Genomic DNA, 11,509 nt, shown 5'->3' on the forward strand with positions numbered 1-11,509 from the left:
ACACATTTAGAAATGTGGACTTCATTTCATCAGACGGACTGAAATCTTTTATAATTTCTGAAGTCAACAAAGTGTTTTTGTGTTCATAGCAACGAGAGGAGCTGACCAAGCGTAAAGAGAAGGTCATCCGGAAGAGGGAGCGGCTGGACAGGGAGGGCCCAGAGGCCGAGAAGGCAGCGATTCCCCTTAATGAGGAAGTGGATGCATTGACGGCCAACATTGACTACATCAATGACAGCATCGCGGACTGTCAGGCCAACATCATGCAGATGGAGGAAACCAAAGTAAGAACTTTGGGAATAGATGGATTCAATAGAATAGAGGAGAACATGAATGAGCTTTATCTCATTACCTACTATTTTTGACTCTTTTATGTGACGGAAAATATTATTTGCCTCAGAGAGTTTCAGAGAATTTAACTCTTCAAAACATTTTTCAGTTGGATGAATTTACTCCTTTTTTTTTTTTTTTTTCTTTCAGGAGGAAGGCGACACAGTGGACATTTCTGCTGTGATTGGTTCCTGTACCTTGACAGAAGCTCGTTTTCTGTTGGATCACTTTATGTCCATGGCTATCAACAAGGTACCAGCCCCACAATCACATTGGTACACCACAGTACGTGATTATTGTGGCTTTTCAACAAACGTGAATACAATCAAGGATAAAATCTGTGAGATTTACCTCAAGATAATGTCATTTAACATAACATGAATGCATTAGTGAAGGAGCCTATCAGGCCTACCAAGTGGCAGGGGCCTCCCCGGCCTTCACCTGCCAAATGTCACTTGAACGGATACTGTACATACTGACCACGAAGAGATGCAAAATGACCAGAAAGAAAAGCAAAGCAACTGCAAACCTACAAAATAGCTACTAAGAGACAGAAAACCACAAAAAAAGATACATAATGACTTAAAAAGTAAAGGGGCTTATTTTTTAAACATTTTTATTCCATCAGAATTGCAGAGAAATGCAGATTGGTATGACTTTGGATGCTATGTAGTTACACATGCAATTATGTTACAATATAGCAGAGATTTGGGTGTAGAGGAAATAAAACCATCAATATTTAATAATGTCTGCGGTCTGACCTCTTCAGGGTCTCCAGGCAGCCCAGAGGGAGTCTCAGGTGAAGGTGATGGAGGGCCGGCTGAAGCAGACGGAGATCACCAGCGCCACACAGAATCAGCTGCTCTTTCACATGCTGAAGGAGAAGGCCGAGTTCAACCCCGAGCTGGATGCCCTGCTGGGGAATGCGCTGCAAGGTAATGACAGGGTTTGTTCGGGTTAAGTTTGAAGTGAAGATGAGGACCAAAAACCCAGACCAGACCCCTGGTTTAACCCAGCACTTCCCCTGGAGGTCTCGTTAATATAATGTCAAGGAGAACTGACATTCAGATTTTATTCTGGGACAACGATGTTGTTTCTCTCCCACATCACTTCTGTTAAAAACTGTAAATTTACCCTTTCCAGGTGTAAGTTACAAAGGATTTGGCCTTTCAGGAAGTGTACTGGGTTACTGGTCAGGTGCATGATTGGGTTCTAATGACATGCTCTCGCCTGTTGCCTTCTGCTGAATAAAAGCTGGCCTAATTATTGTCCAACTGGCACGTAATCCTACTGTTACAAATTCCTGAAAGTGTTCTAGATTACAGTTTTTTACTGAATTTTTTACCACAACATTTCTACAACTTACTGTGTTTTAAGAGCAAAAAGTACGTTGCCAGCCTCTCTTCAGTAGGATGCTCTGTTTACAGTAGCTGCACTTTATTTTGTTTTTTAGAATTTCGGGGGACAGTGTTTTTGATTTGTGCATTGCCTTTTTTCTGTTCCCCCAAATTTTCCTTTTTTTTTTTGTTGTCTTATGTTTATACAGAACTAGGTAACGTCCCGCCTGGTAAGTGAACCCACATTAGACTCTTATCTGTGTTATGAATGCATGGTTCCTTCCCTTTGCACTTTGAAAACTAACTAAACATAACAAGGAACAGGTGCATGAGGTGCAGTGCAACCAAGGCTTCCCTCATCTGTCTGCTGACCTCTCCTTCACTTCCCCTCGTCTGGATACACTCTACCTCGTCCTCCTAGCTCACCATGTGCTACAGCCTCCATGCTTTAGCATCCTGCTAACAAAAGACCCTTCTACAGGAACCATGCAACATGGATATTTTAGCTTTGTCGGACCCTGTAGGTCAGCGGACCCCATCGGGAGCAACGCACTAATGACTCCTTCACCTTGTTGTCTCATATACACATCTCTCTTTTAACCCTCCCCACCCGGCTGCACTCTGACCTCTGAGCCTTTCCCATCCAGTGAGGACCAAGTATCTGTTAGTCAATAAAACAGCATGGCGCCGCGCTGACATCGCCCTCATCTGCTTCCCTTGTTCATCTTTTCTTCATCCATTTTGAACTCTGTAAAAAAATTAAAATTAATGAAGTAAAGAAAAATGCATCACCCTTCGGTGAAAGTGAGCAAAAGGATACGTAACTTGGGCGTAGGAAGTGTACTTGCTAAGAACCATTTTAGAAAGTCATAAGCAGTGATCTTATCAACTCTTAATATTATTCACTGATCTCATTTGGCAGAAAATGGGGATGATAGCAGCAGTGATGAGTCAGCCCAGAGCCCTTCTGCAGAGGGAACGTAAGTTTAAGCATTTTAATTGTTCAATATGTTTAAAAAAAGGAAATTTAGAATGTTGTATTATTCTTTTGGTTATATTTTTGTATATGTTATGTGGGGTTATTGTATGTATGTATGTATGTATGTATGTATGTATGTATGTATGTATGTATGTATGTATGTATTTGTCTTGTTCATGTAAATATTTACGTCATTTTATTTTGTTTAACTTTTAAGTAATGTTATCAAACACCCTTATGTTAATGTTATGTTCCATTTCTATTTTGTGTTGCGTTGTATTTGTTAAAAAAATGTTGTTAAATGTTTGTATTATACATTTATATTTAATGTTACAATGTACCTTTTCTGTTATGTACTAAATGTTCATGACATATAAAACTCATGTTTCCCCTTTAGCAACTTGACGTCAGATCTTATGAAACTTTGTGGAGAGACCAAAACAAGAAATAAGGTAGTACAATGTGTCTATTGCGTATTCTCCGCACACACCAGTATTTCCAAAATTACTTCTTTTCTTAATTTCTTTCTTACTGTGCTCCTCAGGCTCGTAGGAGGACCACCACTCAGATGGAGTTGCTGTACGCAAACAGTGACTCCGCCCATGACGCACCCACCGCAGACTTCTCCAGTCCGATGCTGCCGTTGGCTGAAACACCGGATGGGGGAGGAGACATGGAGTCGTCAGGCTCATCAGTCAGGGACTACACAGCTCTCTCTCCCAGCTTTTCCTCTAAAATGGGCAGCATGTAAGTCCAGGCGCGGCACTCTCTTGCTAACACAATAATAATTACTACTTTCTTCCTTCCTGCATGTTTGATGTTGCTGCTCCATCCTCTGCTTTCAAAAAGTTCATTTTGTTTCACATTATTCACGAGCATCCGTACATCGAACGGCCATACCTTCCTCCAACTGATGAGTGCTTTGTAAAGCATGTAAAGAGGAGACAATATTAACATTTGTATGGCTAATTTATTACATACCCTGCAAAAACCTTTGCCTTTCTTAATCCTTAATGCAGCTTGGTTACACGCTGAAAGCAAAAATGCTAACCAGACTGCTTTACCTGGCGTGTGAAAGGCCACACTTCAAACCTTGGTGCACATTGACTTGTATGTATATAAAATTAAATATATAAAAATGAAGAGACTAACTGACTTGGCTGACTGTGATCCAACAGCAAATAAAGTCATAGAACTATATTTTAGCTTAGCACAAAACCAACAGTGTCCTCAGTAGTTAAACATGAGCTTGTCGGAGAACCACCACTGTTTCGGGACTTTAAACATCAGGTAACGTGTTTCTGTGTGTACTGCATGCCAATCTCTTCATCGTTGCTGTTATTTTATGATCATTTTACATCCTTCTGTTGTTTTATCATTATTTTTTGTACACTGTCTTTTTGTGTTGTCTGTGGATAACTTTATGAAACTGAAACGAACAGTTCTGGATCCAGAACTTCGTCAGGGATGGAAAAGCCATCGCCAGAGCCTTCGCCGTTTTCTCGCAGGAAGACGTATAACAAGGCACAAGCAGCGGCTGACAGGGCAAAGGTCAAGGAGATTAAACAGTAAGAGTTTGTTGCTGCTGACAGAAGCAAAAATAACTTCGGCTCTACTAATTTTTCTTGTCTCGGTTTCCTGATTTCAAGACGCATGTGGTCTCAAGTAAATCCAAAATGCTCCACGCCTGGTGTGATTACCTTAACTTGCCAAGTTCTTTACTGAATTTGAAGTCATATTGTTCCTACCTAACTTGGATTTCTCTTTATTGAGTCATATTGGACTCAAATTCAGTGTTTAACTTGCTTATCAACCCCTCTGCTGCTGATCTACTTGTGATAGCCATTTTTATTTATTGAGGAAATCTCTGTCCTTTCCCTTTCTTTGTCTTATCCGTAGATAGTTGTCAGTGAGACTGAAATGAAAGAAGGTGGCGAGTAAACTGCTCTGATAAATTTAGCTTTGCATCTGCTGAAAAATGATTATGTGTTGACAACTTTTATGTAAATGTTTAAAATGTTTCCTGTCTTAAATAACACTGGAAGACCCAGATTACTTTATAAAATAATAACGGAATTGTATTTCCATGTTACTGATACTACTGAGAACAGTTAATTAATTTTACTAGTTACTTAAGTTTCATTATTTTTACTTAAGTTGTATTATTTTTAGGCATTTCTTGGCACATTTACCTCTGTGCTTTACGCATATCAGCTGTTTTCCATTCAACATTCATTCTGCACTCTGACACGCATGGTCAGTGGTCGATACACTGACACGCTGACCGTACTGAATATTGATGCATTCATGTCATATGGCACTATGCGATCTCAGATTTCCAGTGGTTACCAACGCTACTCAGATTGTTTGGTTATGCATTCAAAGGCCTCCGTCAAAGTGTAGAGGGATTTATTAGGTGGCGTACAACAGACAAAACACACCCGTTTTGTGACATGGCGTTTTGTGATTGAGGAGGATAAACCTTTATTCCTTTTTGTTTGGACGTTTACCTTTTATTGAGAGACTGATTTGTTTTTTAGATTTATTGTAGAGATAGACAAGAAGTTTCAAGAAAGAGAAGGAGATAACACTCAACAAGAGCTCCTGACCAGAACTTTTTTTTTTACTCTGCCACCACCCTGGCTAGATATGACATTTTTTTAAGGATAAGAATGTAAGTAGTTTATTCATTTTCATCCATCCGACTATTTTGTTTTCTGGTGCATTACGACTTCAGTTTGATTTAAGCTGCTGATAGATGTTTTTTTAAATAAGGTGAATTATGCTAGTGTTAAATTTGTCTTATTATTTTTATACCAATAATTGTGTCCAGAAGCCTTGAAAACAAATGCTGAAGCTTGACAGTATTGAAATAGGGTCAAGGGTCCGAGGATAGCGTTTTTTGGATGTAATTTTGGGCTGTATAGCTATAGTTGACTTGAATTTGACTTCTAGCTGAAAATGAAATTAGGCTATGAAATCTCTTGGATGTGTAGGCTTTTAAATAACAAACAAGAAGACATTTTGAAAAGACTGCTGTGAAAGGTACTAAGGGATGTTTTCTGTGAAGCTCCACTGAGGCAGGGTCCATCAAACTGAACCGGAAACATCAGTAAGGTCTTCTCTAGGGCTTCAGATCAATCTGAACACGCTAGACGTCTTCCTGTCCTGGTGGTTGCTCCCATATAAGGTGAATGCTACATATGCCTTCTGTCTCCATGTAGTCCTCCCACAGTGCTGCAAATAGTGTGTAAACTGCTTAGAACACACTTTTATTATGCTGCAGCTTAATTGGCAGCCCTACTGTCTTCCTCCACAGCCCAGTCATCAGGAACCAGAAGAGCAGCCTGCCTCATCCCCGCTCTGCTAGCGCTTGTCCCAGTGACCACGTTGCTGCGTTTAGCCGTATGACAGGGTATCTGGGGCGTACTGCTAACGCCCTACAGGATAAGTAAGAGCTAGAAGACATTAGCTAAATTTAAATAAGCCTGCAACAGAGTCACATTAGAGTTTGGAAAAGATGTTGAAGATGAGTAGGAACATTGCACTCCAAAATCTCTCAATTTTGTTAAATTCCTGCCTTATTTCCCAACTTCCAGTATCACATAATACATAGGCTCACTCTAGAATTAGCTCTTTTTGAAGTTAAGTTGTACCCAACACAGAATGATTAGGCATGATTAAGGATAAGGAACTAGTGTTAAATTCAGTAGCTAATAAGGTCTCAGTTATATTGGATCCTCTTCCTCTCCAGGACAAATCGATGCCTCCACCTGTCCTCCAACCACATCCTTCGTTCTGTTTCCCCTCCTCTCACCAATCCACCCAAGTACAACGTTTTATCTTTTATTTCCCCCAGTGCCACAAGGTTTACTAAAATTTCACTTCTGGTGTACAGGGGACTGCAGACACACAGGGTGTGGATTTCTACTTTTTTCTTATGAAAAACCAACGTTTTATCAAGCTAATTTGTACAATTAGACTATCAGATGCCAATTTGTCAACAGGACCAGCCAATTAGTGGTCCACGTGGATTTCGGTGAAGCTTTAGAACTTGCGGTCCCTGATGATCCGACACTGCTGGTTTTAAATGATCATCCGTCTTTTTCTCATTGGGTGCTTTCTTTCAAATATATTATGCCCTGGAAAAGCTACTGATGGTGCAGGTTTTATGTACACTAAGGGGGGATCTGTTCACAACTGTCTTATTATTCTTTGGACTGTTCTGTCACCTCTGTCTATTTTTGATTCTCAGCATCGTCTAATCAGTCACGAGAGCTGCATGCTGTGCATGACTCTGGTTGTGTGGGTATGATTCATATCTGAGCTGCACTCAGATTATCAGACCGTGTTATGTCCACGTTGCACTTATAGATGAGTGTGTGTTTTTTTTCCAGGGGCGTCATTAACCCGGTGCCACCCACTAAAAGCAGTCGGTCTGCGACGTTGCAGTGCGTCCATGTGGCAGAGGGACACAGCAAAGCTGTTCTCTGTGTTGACTCCACTGATGACCTTCTCTTCACCGGATCCAAAGGTTAATACCCACAATCCTCCCTCCCTCCTACCTTCCCTCACCTCTTCACTCTTTATAACACTTTGACAAGCTGTTATGCTTTTATATAACGGCAAATAAAATCTGACCTGTATTAAGATGGTCATATGCACAGTTTGGAGATAAATGAGGTGATGGGATGAAATGACATCGTATATACAGTAAAACTGGCATTGTGAAGGAGCTTTTTATGATGATGAACGGAGGTAAATATATTTGCAATAAACTAGATAACATATTTAAATAATGTATCCCAATAGCTTCTTTTCTTTTTTTTTAACAGATAAAACCACTGCTCTTTGTAACTTTGGTGTTATTTTTGGGAACTGGCTTTGTGTTTTTTACCTCGTTTTTTACTGTTGCTCCATTTTTGGCATTCTCTTCTCAGCATCTTCCCTGCATTCCTAAATATGTAACGAATGAAGATGATAGACCGTGTGTTTTCTTGCAGACCGGACCTGTAAGGTGTGGAATCTGGTGACGGGTCAGGAGATAATGTCCCTGGCTGGTCATCCCAACAACGTGGTGTCAGTCCGCTACAGCTCCAGTTTGGTCTTCACTGTCTCCACCTCCTACATAAAAGTCTGGGACATCCGGGACTCGGCCAAGTGCATCCGGATACTCACGTAAGTGTGGTGGTCTTGGTGGAGATCAGTGCTCTCCAAGTGCTCTTTTAGTACCATGAAGGTTTTTCAAAAGTAACATGTACAAAAAATGCTCTCAATTGTCTTAAAAGAAGCTACTAGCTAAATGTAAATTTACATATATATCGGTATGCTTCAGCTCCACCTCCGTGTCTGGAATGTAAATCTGTAATGAGATTTTTCTTAAGTAACTGTTTCTTGACAAGATCACAAGTAACAAATTTAGACTTATGGCGTGTAAATTTGAAAGGCTTCTGCAGATTCATTCATGTGTCCTCCATGTGTCTCCAGGTCTTCTGGTCAGGTTACTGTTGGTGATGTCTGTGCGTCTAACACCAGCCGGACGGTCACCATCCCAGCAGGAGAGAACCAGATCAACCAGATCGCTCTCAACCCCAACGGGACAGTTCTGTACGCCGCCGCTGGAAACTCCGTCAGAGTCTGGGATCTTCGAAGGTAAGCAGAGGGGCTGAGTTTAAATACCTGGTCAGAGAATATTCAGACAGTGATACTGCACATGGATCAACTGAATGTGTTATTTAGCCACTGTAGCGATTAACATTGCCTTACTTTGTTAGATCAAAGAACATACTTCAACAGTAATGATTTGTTATTTTTTAAGTGAAAATATCTACAAAATCAATATAAAATTGCATTTTTACTGGAAGAAAATGTCAAACGAGATTCAAAAACAACAGTTGATCTTTGCATTTTTATTGCATTCTGATGGGGCTTCAATATTTTCAGATGCATAACTCACACCTTGAGTTAATTTACCGCCCAATTTCATTACAACTCAATGTGAAACCTGACAGGCATCCAATCCAAAGCTGTCATCCGTTATTTACAGCCGGCTAGAATACATTTTGATGAATTGTTTTCATCAAAACATTTTATAATCAGCTATCTGGATGATTGAAATAACTTAAATCAATATCCATTTAGATGAAATGCTCCAAACTCAATTCACAAACTATGTTTACCCACTTGTTTTTTTTTTTAACATGAGTGAATTATTTATGGAGTAAGAACAGTTTAGGGACCATAACCCTGAATTTAAAACGTGGTATTTTCTCTGTCAGGTTTGCATCCACAGGGAAACTTACTGGTCACCTCGGCCCGGTGATGTGTCTCACTGTGGACCAGTCTGGAAACAACCAAGACCTGGTGATCACTGGATCCAAGGACCACTACATCAAGGTGGGTTTGTCTGTTTGCATTAACCCCCAGCACATGCTCTTAAAGGAGAATTTTGGTCAATTCTAACACGTACAGTGGCTTGCATAGGTTTACACACCCATCCTAAAGTTGGTTAAAAAGAGGAAAAGAAAACCTCTTTTGAAAATTGATCTTAATACCTTAATTTAAAAAAAAATGTAAGAACACTAATTTTCTTTGTAAATGAATAATGTATTGTAAATACATAAATTTACTTGCTTAAAATACAGTAGGGAATAAATACACACACCCCTATGTTAAATTCACATAGAGGCAGGCACAGTTTTATTTTTAAAGGCCAGTTATTTCATGGATCAGGATACTATGCATCCTGATAAAGTTCCCTTGGCCTTTGAGATCATCTCAAATCAAACCAGCTATTAAGCAAACTGAAATAACACCATACCAATCTCTTGGTATGTGATGATGTGGGGCCGTTTTAACTCCAAAGGCCAAGGGAACTTGGTCAAAAAATATAAGTAAGATAAGGACTTTGGAAGTTCAATCATGCCCAATTAACCTTAGTATAATAAAACCAGTGCTGTAATCCTCTTTGAAAATAAAAAGCTGCTGTAGCACTACAGTTAATATGTTTGATTTTCAAATAAGATGCACAACAAAGCCCTGTATCTTTAACGTGGCTTTAACATGCCGTGTTCTGGCTCTTGCAGCTGTTTGACGTGGCTGAAGGCTCGTTGGGGAGCATCGGCCCCACACACAACTTTGAACCTCCCCATTATGATGGCATCGAGTCACTGGTGGTCCAGGGGGACATTTTCTTTAGCGGCTCTCGAGACAACGGCATCAAGAAGTGGGACCTGGACCGAAAAGACTTGCTGCAGGTACTGGATGATAATAGAAGATGGTAGAAAAACTGTATACAGTATATACGTTGCAATTATAGAACAAGGAGACTGATGTGGAATGCAATGACATATTTGTTTTGGTATTTAATTAAATGCACAGTTCTGAATTAATTTGTAAGTTTATTTGTGTATCATCAACAAGGCAACTCAGTGCTTTACACAACACATGAAAATGCATTAAAAAAACATCAAATGAACACAAGGCAATAAAAAACACGTGAAAACAAAATATGAAACTGTTTCTCTAATTTAAATTACAGATGGCAGTATATTGTTGAAATCCTTTTCATAATTTAAAAAACCTTCATTCCTGCTCTCCAACAGCAAGTCCCGAACGCCCACCGTGACTGGGTTTGTGCGCTGGGTGTCGTACCCGGGTCCCCGGCGCTGCTGAGTGGCTGCAGAGGTGGGGTGCTCAAGCTGTGGCACACGGACACGCTGGGGACTCTGGGGGAGCTGAAGGGCCACGAGAGCCCCATCAACGGCATCTCTACCAACAGCAGCCACCTGTTTACCGCCTCTGAGTGAGTCTCACAACAACAAAACACACACCAACACACGCTTCCATGGCTGTTAGTTAGATTTAGCATACATTTTTAAGATTCTGGCACTAATGTCCAGATCTAACCTAGTGACTTGCTATCTCTTTGAATATGGATAATAATTTTGCTCTTCCTCACTGTTTTGTGTTCCTATCTTCCAGTGACCGGACTGTGAAGATCTGGCGTGCACGTGGTGGACTGGACAGCACTTTAGAAGTGGTTGACAATGCAGACGAGGTGGCCAGTAACTGAACACTCTGAGAGCACTTTGACCTTTAACTTCTCAAGCCCAATGCTGACTCCTTAAACCGTATTCTCCACGCCATGTTACTTAAATGTCTGAAACAGCAGGAAATTAATCTCATCTCAACAGAAACTAACACATCCTTTTCTTCTTAGACTCTGTCTGCTCAGAGAGTCCTATTTGGTCTTAGTTCACCATGTTGTTAATGACTGTTTGAAAGATAGTTTTTAATTTCTCTTTTGCCTTTTTTTTATCGTGGATCATGATAAGAACTTGTACCCACAAGATGTTTAAGAGTTGAACATGTCACACACAGAAAATATCTCTGCTGCTCAGTTCTGTTCCAGTATAAAGTACACCTACTGGCACATAATTACCATTACACTACCATATTATTAGAAAAAAATGGACGGGAAATAGAGTTAGAGGAGAAAAGTGTGACAGCGCTAACGGGTTGGTAGCTGGTCTTCGCAACCCACTTCCTCAGTTTCTTGGGATTGTTTGGATGGTTTCTCTGCAATCGAAGCAGCCCCCCCCCCCCCCCCCCCCCCCCCCCCCCCCCCCCCCCCCCCCGCCTTACCGTGTGTAAAAAGACAAATCACCCCTTAACGTCTCCTGCTTTTGTGCGCCTCAATTTCCGCGGCTATTTTAAGATCAGCGACCAAAACTGGGCAAACTTTTTGTCTTTGCCGCTCTCATATCTGTCTGTTTTAATATAAGGCTGCAGCTGCTTAACTTAGCATAGCGACTGGAAAAGGGAAAAAACTGCTAGTCTGGCTCTGTTCAACTGTAAGAAA

The 11,509-nt window shown here is 40.6% G+C and overlaps 1 protein-coding gene across 7 annotated transcripts in view; it reads left to right on the forward strand.

Annotated features, from left to right (window-relative positions):
- Positions 1 to 11,231, forward strand: part of kif21a (kinesin family member 21A) — a 65,299-nt gene extending 54,068 nt beyond the window's left edge. For 2 of the 7 annotated variants that reach the window (XM_034879490.1, XM_034879491.1), the window contains 14 exons: positions 90 to 284; positions 481 to 582; positions 1,100 to 1,265; positions 1,877 to 1,897; positions 2,590 to 2,647; positions 3,044 to 3,098; positions 3,191 to 3,393; positions 7,044 to 7,180; positions 7,650 to 7,824; positions 8,134 to 8,298; positions 8,925 to 9,042; positions 9,732 to 9,902; positions 10,251 to 10,450; positions 10,630 to 11,230. In XM_034879490.1, coding sequence (XP_034735381.1) covers positions 90 to 284; positions 481 to 582; positions 1,100 to 1,265; positions 1,877 to 1,897; positions 2,590 to 2,647; positions 3,044 to 3,098; positions 3,191 to 3,393; positions 7,044 to 7,180; positions 7,650 to 7,824; positions 8,134 to 8,298; positions 8,925 to 9,042; positions 9,732 to 9,902; positions 10,251 to 10,450; positions 10,630 to 10,720 — 1,857 coding nt within the window. In that variant the 3' untranslated portion in view covers positions 10,721 to 11,230. Of the gene's footprint in view, positions 1 to 89; positions 285 to 480; positions 583 to 1,099; positions 1,266 to 1,876; positions 1,898 to 2,589; positions 2,648 to 3,043; positions 3,099 to 3,190; positions 3,394 to 4,088; positions 4,215 to 6,400; positions 6,476 to 7,043; positions 7,181 to 7,649; positions 7,825 to 8,133; positions 8,299 to 8,924; positions 9,043 to 9,731; positions 9,903 to 10,250; positions 10,451 to 10,629 lie in introns of all 7 variants that reach the window. The other 5 variants (XM_034879486.1, XM_034879485.1, XM_034879488.1 and 2 more) reach the window with 5 other exon arrangements.
- Positions 11,232 to 11,509: the final 278 nt, after the last annotated feature.

The sequence above is a fragment of the Etheostoma cragini genome, chromosome 8 (assembly GCF_013103735.1).
Source record: "Etheostoma cragini isolate CJK2018 chromosome 8, CSU_Ecrag_1.0, whole genome shotgun sequence".
NCBI classification, from domain to species: domain Eukaryota; kingdom Metazoa; phylum Chordata; class Actinopteri; order Perciformes; family Percidae; genus Etheostoma; species Etheostoma cragini.